The sequence below is a fragment of the Rhinatrema bivittatum genome, chromosome 2, assembly GCF_901001135.1.
Source record: "Rhinatrema bivittatum chromosome 2, aRhiBiv1.1, whole genome shotgun sequence".
Taxonomy (NCBI): Eukaryota; Metazoa; Chordata; class Amphibia; order Gymnophiona; family Rhinatrematidae; genus Rhinatrema; species Rhinatrema bivittatum.
This window is the reverse complement of record NC_042616.1, coordinates 390709440-390727085: the sequence shown is the minus strand read 5'-3', so window position 1 is coordinate 390727085 and position 17646 is coordinate 390709440. Positions and strand designations below refer to the sequence as shown.

The window sequence follows — 17646 nt, the reverse complement described above, 5'->3', positions numbered from 1 at the left end:
AATCACATAGCACTATAATGGTGGGGTTTATATACAAAATCTGTGATAAACTGGGTCATATTAAATTCTGTTGTGCATGCATCCTGAATATGGATGGCAGGTGTCACTCCATGTGGGCTAATATTTGAGCCCTTTCTGGGGTTGTGATTGCTGCCTCAGAAAAAATCACCTAACTGGACTTGCCGTAAGTATGGTTTTCTCGCTGAAACGTATTTCATTTTTGTACATCACTTTGTCTAACGCCATCAGCGGGTAAAGCACAACTGTAGTTTGCTGCACTGCCTCTTGTTTAGTTTTATCCTAAGTCTCCCCAAATTAATCGGCTCATAAGGTGTCCTAGAACACTGTGTCAAGGACTGTATGAATGCAGAGTGTAGTATGAACGAGTAACTGGGTCATTTGGGGAGATTATGTTAAGACTGCCCAAATTGGCAGAAAGTCTGCGGACAAAATGTCACCCGCAGACGTTGCACCAATTTTCAAAGTAAGCATATGCGCTTACTATAATTTTGAAAAATTATCCCAAGAAAACTACTCACACATATTTACACCTGCTGAATTTTGCAGGTAGTTTTCCCCTGAAAAAGTGCATGCATACTTTTGATAAAGCAAAAGTATGTACACACTTCCAAATCCCTTCCCATCCCTATCCCTGGAATGCATCTTGTCACTGCGGGTGAAAGTATATGTATAGAGGCTCTGCATGCATACTTTTACCCATATAACAGACAGGACAATTTTTAAAAAGCATATTTCCACGGGCAAAGCTCAGTTTTAACTGCAGAAATGATCTTGAAACTTACCCTCTTCATGTTGTAAGAGAAAGATTTAACCTCATCCTCCTTCCACTAATTTAACAGTCTTCAGTTTCATTTTGCTGTAGCATACTTCATACCATAGCATGAAGGTCCTCAGAATCTAATGTAAAGTAGCAGGATTGTGACACTTAAACTGAATATAGAGTTTCAAATTTTTATCACTGCATGAACTTGAATCCCATTAACTTGTGTCAGCATTTTTAAGTCATCTAGGCTATTAGTGGATGCCATTAGAGTTCAAGGATGACATAACCCTTTTAATTAACATAGTACATCTGTTTTAGGTAATGCAAAAACAGCAAAGCCTCAGTATGTGAAATAAAATATCACAATAAGTTAATTGCAAGGCCAGACTGGCAGCTCAAGTTGCTCTTGCTGTGCACTATACTCGATTGATTGACACACAAAAATGTTTTTGCTACACCATAGATTTTTTTGACCAGTTTGCACTCTTTATAAAGTCGAAAAAGGGCAATCACATCGGCTAAGGACACAGCACATGTATCTAGCCGTTGTCCACTTCTAATCATAGTCCCAAAGAAATCCAATTTTGTATTCTTAGATATGTATATTCAAGTATTTGAAGCTTTTCACTTGTAATCCACTTTTAAAATACTACCCTCTATTTGCAACAGACAGAAAGGCCAATATGATCCTGTATTTCATTACTCTGCTTAAGGGGCAATATCTGCATTTGAAGGTGTATCATGCCAGCTCTTTCCTCTAGCTTGAAATTAATATATTGTCCCTGAAGCAGAGCAGCAAAACATGCAATCATGTTGGGCTTTTTTGTCCATTGAAAAAGAAGGAAATATTATTTTATTTATGTTGAAAGTAGATTATATATATATATTTATCTAAGAATGCAAGAGTGAGATTTTTGGGACTATGTTTAGAAGTGAATAATGACTAGGTAAATGTGAAATGTACTTGGCTTGACATGGTTGTCCATTTTTTCACTTTTTTAAGAGTGTAAGCTGTTACAAAAACATATAGTATAGCAAAAGCATTTTTTTTTGTGGTGTGAATTAATAAAATATATTGTTTTGGGTTTCCCTCTCTAATGGAGATTTTGGTTATGTGCTGTAAGCTGCCATGTGGAAGGTCTCTAATTCAATTCCCAAGCTGAGTTTTCTACTCCTCGGACCAGCTGGGGATGCTTTGGAGATAACATTCACAGCCCCCAGGACTAAGGGGGATATGGTCATTGTTCAAGAGTATTACCTAGTGGCCAGATTCAGGGCCCATGATTGCAGGGTTCTGGAAGGAGCTCTGGAGCATAACTCCCAGCCCAAGACTGTCACTTTATTTACCAGACTGGGAATGAAAGGGTGGGTGGAATATAAATAGCAAAAAAAAAATTCACCAGATAGTTGCGAATGAAGGCTCAAGGTACCAGATCCCAGCCCTGGTTCAAATTGAACTGGAAGGAGTGGGAGGAAGCTGGAACACAGCATTTTTAATACTATTTAAATCTGTTTTATTTTAATCATAGTTTTTTCTAACATCTATAAAACATCTTCCTAAATAACTAACATTCTGAGTTACTGGCCAATAGGCTCCTTAGTCATTCCTTCAAATTATTGTGTAGAAGACTTTATTGTATTGTGGTCCATATAATCACTGTACTTCTGAGTTCATCTTGACTAAAGTTTTGCATTTTCATTTCAACAGGAATGGAGGTTGGACCCCCTGGACTTCCTGGTCACCTTGCAGTACCAGCTGTGGAATAGGCTTTCAGGTCCGCCAGCGTTCCTGCAGCAATCCTACCCCTCGCCATGGGGGGCGTGTGTGCGTGGGCCAGAATCGGGAGGAGAGGTGATTTACCCTTTCACTCACCTTTCTAATGCCTCATTGTTTTAGCTATTCATTTTGCTTTCTTTCCTGAACTCTTGGCTTTCTCTCCCACTGCTATTTACTCTTTCTAATGGTTTCCCTGCCTTTAACTTCTAACTAGGGTTGTGCATTTGTTTGAAATGAATGGACAATCCCAAATTAATGGGGTTATATTCATTTCATTTACAGGTCACTGAAATGAATGGAGGTGTTCCATGAATGAAACAAATATTATTTGTCCCATTCATTATTGTTCCCCATTCATTTCTATGACTCATTGAAGTCTATGAGCCACAGAAATGAATAGTGAGGAGATGGAAGTAACTATAGCAATGAGATCTTCCCTGTGAGTCATATTTTACATCACTGCCTTATCAGAGCCTGGGCAAAGAGACTACTGACATGCAAATCATAATGAAGCATTTTTTTGCCATCTGGATCAAGTAATTGTGACCCAGAAGTCTGAGCATGTGCAAGAAGTGTTGCCTTTCTTCTGTAGACTTTGTCACAGAATTTTGAAATTTTCAAAAAAAGCTTTTGGCTGCTGATACTTTTTAGTAGGGATGTGAATCGTATTTCTGACGATTGAAAATATCGTACGATATTTTCAAAATCGTCAGAAATCGGGGGCTCCCCGAAACCGATAGGAAAACCCCACGAAATAGTTAAGTCTTTAAAAATGGCGCGGGTCATCCAGTGCTCCTACCATGTGACAGGGGCCGGCCAATGGCACGGATACCCTGTCACATGGTAAGGGCAAAGGCCATCGGCGCCATTTTGATTAGTGGCAGCCGACGGCCCGAGAGCGGGAGATCGCTCCCGGGACCCCCACTGGACCACCAGGTACCTGTAAAAGGTTTTTTGGGGGGTGGGGGAAGCTAAGGGGTTCGTTTTAAAAGGTCGGGGTGGGTTTTTTGTTTATCGCCTCGGGCGCAGCCGATAAAACAAAACCTGATCGGGCCAGACTAAAAAAAAATCACGATGTGAATCCGATTCCGGTTCCGATTCACATCTCTACTTTTTAGTCTGTGCTGTACTGGCCTTACCCACTGTGACAGTCAGCAGAGAAAGACAGGCAGTGGTATTTTGCAGCTGACATTTCTTTTCCATGGGGGAAGTTGGAGGGTTTGGCAGTGGGTGGGAGAGAGTGGGGATAGTTGCAGCAGTTCTACTTATTTTGTCTCTGTTTGGGCATTAGTCCAGCGAGGTAGGCAGTGCAGGCCAGCTGCCAATTCATTTTATGGAGCCTGTCAGCAGTCACAACACTAATGCATGGCATAATATTGTACTCTGTGTGTGTGTATGAGACAATTCATGCATACACATACATTAGAGTGGTACAGTTAGTGGGTGTACAGTCAATTACTGTACTACTAATAAATAAAAAGTCTTTTTAATATCCAGTAACAAATTCCTTCATGTCAGGGAAAGTCAATGGGAAGAATGTTGTTTACAAATGCAGCACTAAAAGAGGGAATCCTGCACCTAAATTGAAAAGGAAGTATTTCAAGTCCAAAATTTCAGAAGAGGCAGGCAGCTCCAGCTAGAAGAAAGTGAAATTTGGAGAGGATGTTTCTTTTCCAGTTTTGGAGGAGAGGGAAAAGGTGTCAACCATCCAAAGCAGAGAGCAGTAGGGCAACAGAGGTAGCAGAAGCCCAAGATCCAAAATCGACCAAACACTCTTCTTTTGTTACCCTGCTGAGGCAGCAAAGGCACTATTTGCATCTGATTCTGAAGAAGAATCTTGTACAGGATTCCCTGAATCAGAAATTGAAGAGCTACTCGCTGAAGAAAGTTTTGGAGAATTAGTAGCATCTTAGCTTCCACTTCAGTGATGGAGAAGACGGAGGAAACGGGATGGTGAGGAAGAGCAGGCAGCACAGGTAGAGATCTGCATTGTTCTTCAAGGTCCACCTTCTACATCAACTCTAGTGCCAGTGTCCACCCCAAGATATAGAGAAGGGATCATAGAAGAAATCTGTGATCTGGAAGCATTTCAAAGTGAGGGAGGACCTGCATTTTGCTTAGTGTATTTACTGAGTGAAGATATCAGCTGAGTCAAGCAAATGGGGCATCTCATAGACATTACCATGCTGTATCACCATCTGGGAAGGGTGGCAGTACAAGCCTAGGGACCCTTTCTTCCAGTCAGAGGAAAGTTCTTGAGAAGAGGAAAAGTGTTCCCTAAGCTGATCCCATGCCCCTGGCCCCTTCCAGCAGTCAGGTGACAGGCCAGCAACCTCTTGCCATTCGTTTGAAGTGGCAGTCCAGCATGGAGAAGATGGGGTGGTGTTCAATAGCACTGTCCTGGGCAAGAGGCAGGCAGCATCAAAAGTTGTAATGAGGAGCATCAAGGAAGTGATTGCCCTTGATGGCCAGCCCCCTACAGGTACTAGAGAACGTGGGCTTTGAGAGTCTGCTGCAAGTGTTAAGAAAATCCCCTCCAGGACTACATTTAGCCAGAAGGTTTTCCCCAGCAAGTACAACCAGTGCCATAGTCACACTGAGGTGCAACAGGGGAGTAGCCTGCATTTCACCAGAGATATCTGGGTAGCCACGAACACTGCTCAATCTTACCCCTGTCAGCTAGCACGTCCTCCCCCACCTCAATATTCCAAAAGCCATGTTGCCTGGAAAGAACCATCCATCCTGACACAGGCCATGGCTAAAGCAGCTGGCTCGAAAGACCCTCTGCCCGCCACAGAAAAGGAGACACGCTATCTTGCAGAGCCCATCGAGGACATGGATACAGATGCACTGGCATATTTGGCACATAAGCCCACTGTTTGGCCAGACCTAGCCAAAGTGGCTCAGCGCTATCTTTCCTGTGCCCAGTGCACATGTTTTCTCAGTGACAGGGGACATCATGAACCCTCATTACCCAGGGCTGGTGCCAGCGTTGATGGAAAAGCTAGACTTAAGGAGACATCATAAGCTCTCATCCATCAAGGCTGGTGCCACAGTTGATGGAAAACCTGGTGTTTTTGAAAATGAATATGCCTATGCTTGGGTTTCCAGATTTCCCATGTGAGTGGCAAGATGAATGAAAGCGCCTTGAGAACCTTGCTGCCACTCTGTCTACCTGCCATGCTCCAGATATATCACCTTAGGGGTCCTGCTGCTCCCACACTGCCTGCCTGCCAAACCTTTTACATCACCACAGGAGTCTTTCTGCTTCTGATCTGCCTACCTGCCATGCCCCTTCACACTACCATAGGGGGTCTTGCTACTACAACTTTGCCTGATATGCTCTTTCTACTAAGTGAGGGGTCTTGATGCTACTGCCCTGCCTACCTGCCATACCCCTTATACCAGCACAGGGGTCTTGAGGCTACTGATCTGCAACTTGCCAATCCCCACAAGACCACAACGGTCTTGCTGCTACTGTGCTGCTTGTTTGCCGTGCCCATTATACCACCATAGGGGTCTTGCTAATATATGTCTAAACCGCCCTTCACCTTAATGATTTCCACACTGTCCTCCAAGCAGTAATCTTCTCCAAACTCGATAACTGTAACTCTGTCCTACTTGGCCTCCCTGCTGTTTCCCTCAAACCCTTTCAAATGCTTCAAAATGCCACCGCCCGTATTCTCACAAACTCCCGCAAATGCGACCACATTACTCCTATCCTAAAAGACCTCCATTGGCTCCCCATCTCCTTCAGAATACTATTTAAAACCCTCACTATAATTCACAAAACCCTCTACAATCCAAACATGCACTGGTTAAACAACTCTCTATACTTCAATTCCCCCACCAGACTCACCAGATCAGCTAAAACTGGCACCTTATTCATTCCCCCCGCTAAACTAACTCACCTCATCTCCACCAAAGACAGAGCACTATCCATTGCTGGCCCCTCCCTCTAGAACTCAATGCCCACCGACATATGATTTGAGCCCTGGACTCAAACATTCAAAAAGAAACTAAAGACCTGGCTCTTTAAACAGACCTTCTCTTAACCCCGCCCCACTCCCCTTGCCAGCATGCGTCCCCTGTCTCCTGTACATTCTTCCAAACACGTCTATCCAAATCTCCTGTAAATACTCCCCCTCCGAGTTTATTATTATCATGTTGATCAAGTTACTATGTTACTATTGTTCCACCTCTTCTCTCCCTATCCTTCCTCCACTTTCCTCGTAACCTTCTATTTAAACCTTTCTTTTATTACTACCTTCCATTGTTCAACCAGTTATTTTGTTTAATGTAACTTCTCTTCCACTTCCTCTTCTCTATCCGTTCCTTGTAAACCGATGTGATGTACATACGAACTTCGGTATATAAAAGTGTTAAATAATAATAATAATAATAATGTCTATCTTCCATGCCCCTTATAATCACTATAGGAGTCTTGCCGATACTGCTCTAATCTACCTGCCATGCCTATTATGTATCAGCATGGGTGTTTTAGTACCTTTGTGTCGTTTGCTGTTAGTTTGATGGTTATACTGGGGTGTTTGTTTTTACCCAGAAATTAAAAATGAAAAAAATGATAAGATGTATACCAGTTTTTCCTTCCTATGCCACTCATTTTATAGTTCTTTTTGTTCTACACCTCTCCATTCACAGCCTGATTCTCCAGCATCCACTCTGCCTTGCTGCCATACCATTCTCCTTCTCTTTAGGAGACTTTGTTCCACTCAGCCACACTTGCTGCTATCAGTCTGCCTACCTGCCAGCTTCTGCCTGTTCACACTTTCCTACCTGCCATGCCTATGATGTGTCAGCATGGGCGCTTTGGTACCTCCATGTTGTTTGCTGTTTGGATCTCAACCTAGTTTTCCCACCCTGTTGTTTGGTTGTGGGTTATACTAGGGTTTTAGTTCTCAGAAAAACATTGGTGAAAGGAAAATATACGTTTTTGCTCTCATCCCCACCTCTTTTTTTGTTTTTCTGTTTGCAGATCATCAAACTCCTCACTTTGCATGTAGAAAATCTGACATTAGAAATGCCAACCAACTCTCAAAATTAATTGCACTCCTAAGACTTTGCTCCAATATTGCGCTCAAACAAAAACATTATTAAAAAGGCTCAGGATCAAAAGTTATCTCAAATAAACTTGGCAGTCCCCAAAACTGCTACATTTTCTGCCTGCAGAGGTATTTTCCAAATGCTACATGAAAGTGATTCAATTACACAGCTTTGGTGCCATTTATCGGCACTTACAAAACAACACTTACTAAAGCAGCTGTACTAAGGAAAGTTGGTGTAAAAACATATGCTCTTTTCACTGGATCGGTGTGCAGAATAGCTAAACATTTCTCCATTTCAGCTTTTAATAATTGCCAGTGCCACTGCTGCTGCCGCTGCTCCAAGCCAGTCTTGGTACCTTAGGATGCTTCCTCCAGTCTATGAGGATCCTTCCAAATCACCTTCCCCATGGCACATGACATCTCTTGCTGTTGCCCTGGCAGTCCATTGCTTTACATTCTGTTGTACATATCCTAGGGCTTTTTATGCCATTCTTCCTCTACCTCTTCAAGGTACACCTTAGCAATTTTACGGCTACTACTCTTGCTGCATCGCTGTACTCCTACTGTTTCAGTTTTTAATCACCAGTGCTACTTTTACCTCCACATATCAAAGCCGGTTTTGGTACCTTGGTGGGCCTCCTCTGCTGCTCTGACCATGTGCAAGAAGCAATGCATTTCCTCTCCAGGCTTGCTCTGAAAGGGACATCGTATTTTGGAGCTCTCACAGAGTGTATAAAAAATCTTTTTGGCTGCTTCTAATAGTCTGTGCTGCACTGGTCTCAAGCATTGTGCCAGCCACCAGAGAAAGACAAGCAGTGGCACTTGCTGCTGATTTTTCTCTTCAATGGGGAAGGGTCTGCATGGAAGACAGTGTGGAGAGTTGTGCATTGCTACTGGTTTTTTTGTCTCTGTCTGTCTAGCCATCACTGAGGTGACTGAGCAGGGCAGATAGACCGAAGCAAAGAGTCTGTACCAGGCTGCCAGTCATTTCTTAAGTGTGCGGTCTATCTGCACCAGTACACGGCACTGCACAGTGCATGCAGCACACACTTGCTCTTGCCCTGGTCATTCATTGCTTTCTATACCTGCTGCCTTGCTCCTCAGAGTTTTCATGCTATTCTTCCTCCTCCCACCTCAACCCTCAAGGTAAACCTTAGGGGTTTTACAGCTTCTCTTCTCACTAAATTGCTCTGCTCTTACCGTTCTAGTTTTTAATCACCAGAGCCATCTCTGCTGCTACTACTCCAAGCTTATCTTGGAAAGATTAAATGATTTCTTTTCTTCGGTGTTTACTGAAGAGGATGTTGGGGAGGTACCTGTATTGGAGAAGGTTTTCATGGGTAATGATTCAGATGGATGGGTAATTATTCAGATGGACTGAACCAAATCACGGTGAACCTAGAAGATGTGGTAGACCTGATTGACAAACTGAAGAGTAGTAAATCACCTGGACCGGATGGTATACACCCCAGAGTTCTGAAAGAACTAAAAAATGAAATTTCAGACCTATTAGTAAAAATTTGTAACCTATCATTAAAATCATCCATTGTACCTGAAGACTGGAGGATAGCTAATGTAACCCCAATATTTAAAAAGGGTTTCAGGGTCGATCTAGGAAACTACAGATCGGTTAGTCTGACTTCAGTGCCAGGAAAAATAGTGGCAAGTATTCTAAACATCAAAATCATAGAACATATAGAAAGACATGGTTTAATGGAACAAAGTCAGCATGGCTTTACCCAAGGCAAGTCTTGCCTCACAAATCTGCTTCACTTTTTTGAAGGAGTTAATAAACATGTGGATAAAGATGAACCTGTAGATGTAGTATACTTGGATTTTCAGAAGACATTTGACAAAGTTCCTCATGAGAGGCTTCTAGGAAAAATAAAAAGTCATGGGATAGGTGGCGATGTCCTTTTGTGGATTACAAACTGGCTAAAAGACAGGAAACAGAGAGTAGGATTAAATGGACAATTTTCTCAGTGGAAGGGAGTGGACAGTGGAGTGCCTCAGGGATCTGTATTGGGACCATTACTTTTCAATATATTTATAAATGATCTGGAAAGAAATACGAAGAGTGAGGTAATCAAATTTGCAGATGATACAAAATTGTTCAGAGTGATTAAATCACAAGCTGATTGTGATAAATTGCAGGAAGACCTTGTGAGACTGGAAAATTGGGCATCGAAATGGCAGATGAAATTTAATGTGGATAAGTGCAAGGTGATGCATATAGGGAAAAATAACCCACGCTATAGTTACACAATGTTAGGTTCCATATTAGGTGCTACCATGCAAGAAAGAGATCTAGGCGTCATAGTGGATAACACATTGAAATTGTCGGTTCAGTGTACTGCAGCAGACAAAAAAGGAAACAGAATGTTGGGAATTATTAGAAAGGGAATGGTGAATAAAACAGAAAATGCCTCTATATCGCTCCATGGTGAGACCACACCTTGAATACTATTTACAATTCTGGTTGCCACAGCTCACAAAAAATATAATTGCGATGGAGAAGGTACAGAGAAGGGCGACCAAAATGATAAAGGGAATGGAACAGCTCCCCTATGAGGAAAGACTAAAGAGGTTAGGACTTTTCAGCTTGGAGAGGAGACGGCTGAGGGGGGATATGATATAGGTCTTTAAGATCATGAGAGGTCTAGAATGGGTAGATGTGAATCGGTTTTTTACTCTTTCGGATAATAGAAAGACTAGGGGGCACTCTATGAAGTTAGCATGTGGCACATTTACAGCTAATTGGAGAAAGTTCTTTTTTACTCAACGCACAATTAAACTCTGTTTGTTGCCAGAGGATGTGGTTCGTGCAGTTAGTATAGCTGTGTTTAAAAAAGGATTGGATAAGTTCTTGGAGGAGAAGTCCATTACCTGCTATTAATTAAGTTGACTTAGATAATAACCACCGCTATTACTAGCAACGGTAACATGGGATAGACTTAGTTTTTGGGTACTTGCCAGGTTCTTATGGCCTGGATTGGCCACTGTTGGAAACAGGATGCTGGGCTTGATGGACCCTTGGTCTGACCCAGTATGGCATGGTCTTATGTTCTTATATTCTTACCTTGGGTGGCTCTTCCAATGCTCCAGCTATCTTAAAGGTTCTTGCCAACATTTGGTCTTGCCCTGGCCATCCATTACTTTGCATGCTTGCTGCACTACTCCTTGGGCCTGTCATGCCACTACAGATATTGCTCAACCTTTACTGTTTGACAGAAGCTTATGCTACTGGTAGGATAAGCCAGGTAGACATACCTCGTGCTGGGATTGGCATCCCCCCACTTTGGCTATCTACAAGATTCCTTCCAATTCCCCTTCCCCTACAGCAGGGGTCAGGAACCTTTTTGGCTAAGAGAGCCATAAACGCCACATATTTTAAAATGTAATTCCATGAGAGCCATACAATATGTTTAAAACTAAATACAAGTAAATGTGTGCATTTTATGTAAGATCACACTTTTAAAGTACAATAAGTCTCTGAAAATATTACACCAGGCCTTAAGACACCAATACATCTCCTATTAGGAAAACGGACCAAGTCAGGCTGCTATAGAGTCCTACACAGAAATTACATGCCAGCAGAAAACCTCACCTGAATCACATGCTGTCCCTCACCTAACATAGAATAAAGAGACCAAAACGCATAACAAGAAGCATGCAGAAAAAACTGAATTGGAAACTGCAACAAACCAGAGTCTCTGTATGCAGTGTAACAAAGGAAAAAAGAAACATCACCCATCCTTATAAAACAAATCAAGAAATATAAAATCATCAGCAGTAAAACTGTACTAACAAAAAGAACATATTTCGAAACAGCTGATGAGTGGAATATCCAATAATTAAAAACTCATCTAAAACATTTCCAGATACCAACAAAATATTTCAAAATAGCAGACACAAAGACCCAGTAATGAAAAATAATAAGGATACAAAAATGTTTTTGCTCTGCATACCTGGGAACGTTTGATATCCAGGTGTCCTGAGATTGTTCTGAATTAGCAGGAGATGGGGTGGTTTGCTTGGAACTTTCTCCTCTCTGTCACATACCAGCGCTCTCTCTCACACTGGCTCTCAATGACACACCTATACACACATGCTCTCAGTACTCACATATACACATGTTTTTTCTCTCTCACTTATATAGGCTCTTAATTACACATTTACACACATGCTGTCTATCTTTTCACGCTTACACACACACACAGGCTTTCAATCACACACATATATGCTGTCTTTTTCTCTCACACACAGACTCTCATTCACATGCTTACAAACATGTCCTCTCTTTCTCTCATTTACACACAGGCTCTCAATCACATACTCACATGCTCCCTCACCTAAACCAGCTCTCAATCACACACAGACACACATGATCTCTCTCTTACTTATACACACAGGCTCTTAATCATACATACACATGATTTCTCTCACACACAAAGGATCTCAATCATACACACATACTCTTTCACACAAACAGATTTTCAATCACAAACTTACACATACAGGTTCCCAATGGTAAACTTACATTCATGCTCTCTCTCTCTCTCACAGGCAGGCTCTCAATCACAGACATACTCTCTTTCACATGTGCAGGCTCTCAATCATTCACATACATGCAATCTCTCTCTCACACACACACACACACACACACGCCCCCCCCCCCCTCCCCGCGGCCCGGAAGAGGAAGTGGAGAGTATCGGGTGCCTGCGCAGCAAGAAGAGGCCACGCACGTGCGCTCGGCATCGGCCCGAAGAAAAGAAGACTGCAGCGCGGCTCGGAGGAAAATGAAGAGCTTCAATCGCGGCCGATGGGACTCCGCCTCCGCGAGGGCTGAAAATGAAGGAGGTTAGTGTTGGGAGGAGGCTGCTGCTGCCGCGAGTTCCCGGGGTGGGGGTGGGGGAGAGAGAGAGTGAACGAGCAATTTCTCTCTCTCTCTCCCACCCCGGGAACTCACAGCAGCAGCAGCCTCCTCCCAACACTAACCTCTTCATTTTCAGCCCTCGCGGAGGTGGAGTCCCATCGTCCGCGGCTGAAGCTCTTCATTTTCCTCCGAGCCGCGCTACAGTCTTCTTTTCTTCGGGCCGATGCTGAGCGCACTAGCGTGGCCTCTTCTTCCCGCGCACGCACCCGATACTCTCCACTTCCTCTTCCGGGCCGCGGGGGGGTGGGCGGGAAGAAGAGAGCACGCCGGTGCCGCTGACTCCAGCTGTCCTGCCACGTTCCGCCCGGGCTGACAGCATTTTAAGCCCGGGTGGAGGAGGACCGGGGAGCAGCTGGGTCAGCGGGAAAGTGTGGCGACACTTGTCTGCGAGCCAGATGCAGCCCTCAAAAGAGCCATATCTGGCTCGCGAGCCATGGGTTCCCGACCCCTGCCCTACAGTATGCGGTCACTAATATTCCCTCAAAAAATTGAAAGACTGCATGCTCAAAAATGTTCTTTTTGTGAACTTTTTAATAAGCCAAGTACAAATCTGTGCACTGCGAGCCAGTATAATGTAAATAATATCAGAATTTCTTCTGCTCGCTATATTTTGCTGTGTGCATGGGGTTAATGACCTGTATGTGCATGCACATGTGCACAGCTTAGAAGGAACATTGGTTGCGCATCCTGCTCTTTTACTTGCCCCAGCCATCCATTGCTTTGCATGTCTGCTACACCCCTCCTAGGGCTTTTATACTATTTGTCCTCTGCCTCAGCCCTCAAAGTACACTGTAGGGTTTTTGTGGCTACTCTTCTCACTGCATTGCTCTGCTTCTACTGTTTCATTTTTTATTTTAATTCTTTTATGTTTTTGTGATATAATTCTGAACAAATTCAAGGAAAAGTAAAAATAAACAAGAAAATTTTATTTATTTTATTTATTTAACATTTTTTATATACCGACAGCCGTTTGCACATCGTATCGGCGCACATTTAACTCAGAACTAACAGGCCGTGCCTTTACATGGAACGGAAACTAAAATTAAAAGTTAAACAGGTATTACAACAGATAAAGTAAACAAATTAATAATAATTGAGAAATAATGTACAATATATTTACAAGAGAGTCAACAGTCATATGGACAAATGGTTTTCATACATCAAGTAGAGGGAGTAGAGGGAAGGTAGGCTTGTTGAAAAAGCTATGTTTTTAGTTTCTTTTTGAATTTTGGGGTGGATGACAAATAATAATCAAAGGAAATAAAGTTATACTATAGTCCACAAAATGGGAAGAGAAATATCTTCTAAAAGCCAAGGTCATTCAGTGCCACTGCTTTTACCCTTAAATACTAAATCATGATAACAGGGAGAAATTATACAGCAAGTGGGGAGGTTCCTACTAGTGAAGATGTCAGTTCAGTTCCACAAAGTGCTTGTCTCTCACTAATAAATTGAGTCAAATACAATGGTTCGTAAAATACATATTTCACACCAGCTCAGTCCCTAGAACAAACTGAGTTACAGCTTAGAGGTTTTATGGCTGCTGTTCTTACTGCATTGCTCTGCTCCTACCATTTCAGTTTTTAACAATTGTCAGCACCATTGCTGCCACTGTCACTGTAAGCCATTCTTGGTACATTATGGTGCTTCCTCCACTGCTCTGAGTATGTGCAAGAAGCTCTATATTACCTCAAGGTACATCTTAGGGGTTTTTCTGCTAATCTTCCCGCTGTGTTGCACTGCTTTTATTGTTTCAGTTTTTAACAATTGTCAGCACCATTGCTGCTGCCGCTGGTCCAAAGCAGTCTTCATACCTTAGGGTGCAGTGTTTAAGATTCTCTCAATATCCCTCTTCTCCTATGCTACTTGCTGACCTTTGGGCTTCCCCTGGACATCTGTTGCTGTGCAAGCTTGCTGCATTTCACCTTGGACTTTGGATGCCATTCTGCTTCCATCCCAGCCATCGAGGTACTCCTTAGAGATTTTATGGTTACTCTTTTTGCTGTGTTGCTCTGTTTCTTCTATCACCAGCACCACTGCTGCTGCTACCACTCCAAGCCAGTCTTGGTATTTATGATTGCTTTCTCCACTGCTCCAACTATCTATGAGATTCCTTCCAAATCTTCCCCTATGATACTTGCTGACTTTTGGTCTTGCTCTGGCCATTCATTACTCTTCATGCTTGCTACACCACACCTCAGGCTTTTGATTCTTTTTTTTCCTCCTTCCTCAGCCCTCGAGATCCACTTTGGGGTGTTTCACGTCTCTATTGTGTTTGTGGTTCCTTGCATTATGTCTTGGAGGTCAGCATTTTTTGACATATATTTTAGCTTCTAGAGATGTGAATCGGGTGCCGGAATCGGTTCCGGTTTCGGGATCGTGGACCTGCAGGAAATTCCGTTTCCCGCGGGTCCGGACGGTTTTTGTTTTCGGCTGTCCCGAGCCGAAAAAAAAAGAAACCACCCCTACCCTTTAAATTTAATTATTTAGAATCCCCCACCCTCCCGACCCCCAAAAACTTTCCTAAAGCACCTGGTGGTCCAGCGGGGTTCCCGTGCCATCTTAAAAAATGGCACAGGCCATCCATTGCTCCTACCATGTGATAGGGGCCGGCCAATGGCACGATAGCCCCTGTCACATGGTAAGGGCAAAGGGCTATCGGCGCCATTTTGATTAGTGGCAGCCGATGGCCCGAGAGCAGAAGATCGCTCCTGGGACCCCGCTGGACCACCAGGTACTTTAGGAAAGTTTTTGGGAGGTCGGGAGGGTGGGGGATTATAAATAGTTAGATCTAAAGGGTCGGGTGGGTTTGGGGTTTTTTTTCCTGTGTGCCCTTTCTCCCCCCCCCCCCAAAAAAAAAACGATAAGAAAACCACGTGAACATTTAATGGGGTTTTCCTATCGTTTTCGGGGGCCCCCTATACTTGACAGATTAGAAAATATTATACGATATTTTCATCCGTCAAAAAAACGATGCACATCCCTATTAGCTTCACAATCTCCACAGTTATACAAGTTAAAGATAGAACTATAACTAATTTCATGAGTTATTCAGTTTTACTGTACCGGTCATGTGTACTTTAATCTTTGATAGAGGCATAAGCTACTGGTAGGATCAAACATATGGCAACTTTGAATGGGACAGGCATCTCCCACTTTGGATTTTTTGAAGATTCTGTCCAAATCTCCTTCCCTTGCAGTACTTGCCAACTCTTCTTCTTGCCCTAGCATCTGATGCTTTACACAGACATATCCACCTAGCTATCTTTAACAGTTTCATGCTCAATTAGACATTTTGTTTAAACTCCGTTCCCTTACAATTCTTGCAATTATTGGTCTCATCTGGTATTTTGCATTTGATGGATTATACCAAAACATTATGCAAGGGTTGCAGAATTGCAGTACCCAGAACCACCAGGACAGTGCTCCACTTTGATTATTAGGGTTGTGTATTTCTTTTGAATGCAAAAACCATAATGAATGATGCCATTTTTGGTTCATACGAATGATATGAAAAATATACATGGACAAATATACATGGATCCTATTTACCAAGGCCTAGGCCCAGGTCCAATTCCAGGGCCTGGGCCTGGGCTTAGGCTTAGATCCAACACTGGGGCTCAGGTGAGACTGGGTCCCATCATCAAGGCCTGTAACTTGGCTGGGTCCCAATTGCCAAGATCCAGGCTTAGGCCTAGGGGCTAGGCCTGGGTCAACGCCAAGGTGCATCCAGCACTGGGTCCAGTTGCCAAGGCCCTGGCCTATGCTCAAGCCCTAGGCCTTCTAGAAAATCAAGAAATGAAAGAGCCTGAGTTCAGCTACACAATATAGGAAAGCTTTCTTAATAAAGCAAATCTAATAAATACTAGGAAAGCCACACTAAAATGAGATCATTTTTATGTTCCGACTGTGACAACACTTTCAAGTGGAAATAAAATTTCACAAAAAAAACCACCCAAAATTCTACTCAGCAGCAAAATCAAGTTCAAATAGGGAATTAAATAAAAACTTGTCAGAAAAGTGATACTGATGATAGATCTTTCTGTTGTACTAAATGTGGCAAGTGCTTCAACAGGAAGACAGACATCTCCCATGCCAATCTGCCTTGCATGCAGTACTCCTTATATTTACCTTAGGAGTCTTTCTTCCACTCAGTGTTGCTGACAAATCCAGTATTTTGCATCTTGAGAGTTTTGTTGTCACTCTTCCTTGCTGTCATACTCTAGGTATTTTGATTCCACTCTTTGAGAAGCTTTGTTCCTTTGAGACTTATCCTGCCACTTTTTTTGCTTTATTCAACCCTTCATGGTGCTCATGCCACTATTGGTACCACTTTCCCTCTCATGCTACCTTCAAGAGTTTATGGCACTAAGACTCGGGGTGTTTTTCCTCCCTCTTGCTTTTTCTTTGCTCCTCTGTCAATGCCTTGGAAAGCACCTGCCACTTCTGGTACCACTTTGCCTGTTTATGGTGCCTTAAGCTATTCATTTATATTCCACTTTTCACAGCACTTCAAAGTAGATTACATTCAGGTACTGGAGGTATTTCCCTATCCCCAGAGGGCTTACAATCTAAGTTTGTACCTGAGGTAATGGAGGGTAAAGTGACTTGCCCAAAGTCACAAGGAGCAACAGCAGGCTTCCTGGTTTGTAGCCCACTGCTCTAACCATTAGGCTACTCCTCCACTCCACTTTTGGTGCCACTTTGCCACAGTCTAGGTGCCCTGGAGCTCATTCCCCCTTATGATAATGTCTTTCCACAAGTTTCATTAGAATTGATGAGAAAACCTCAATTCTGTAGCCCAGAATAGGCTACAGTGTGTTTTCTGCATTGACTTTAATGGCAAATGAATGCATAAATAAAATGAATAAACAAATGTATTTTTTTGTTTTGAAACGAATGATACAAACTGAAGTGCCCATGAAACGAATGAAAAAAAGGAAACATTTTTCTCTGTACATCACTACTGCTAACTGGAGCATGTAGTTTCCAAGTTGGTGGGTCATTCTGAAACTAGGGATGTGCATTCATGCGTCCATTTGTTTGATTCATTTTGCGGCTAAGTGTATATCTAACGAATGGA

At 42.8% G+C, this 17646-nt stretch overlaps 1 protein-coding gene across 1 annotated transcript in view; it reads left to right on the top strand.

Annotated features, from left to right (window-relative positions):
• Window positions 1-17646, top strand: part of SEMA5A (semaphorin 5A) — a 1250864-nt gene that overhangs the window by 1044175 nt on the left and 189043 nt on the right. The window contains 1 exon segment of the mRNA XM_029590025.1: window positions 2493-2636. Coding sequence (XP_029445885.1) covers window positions 2493-2636 — 144 coding nt within the window.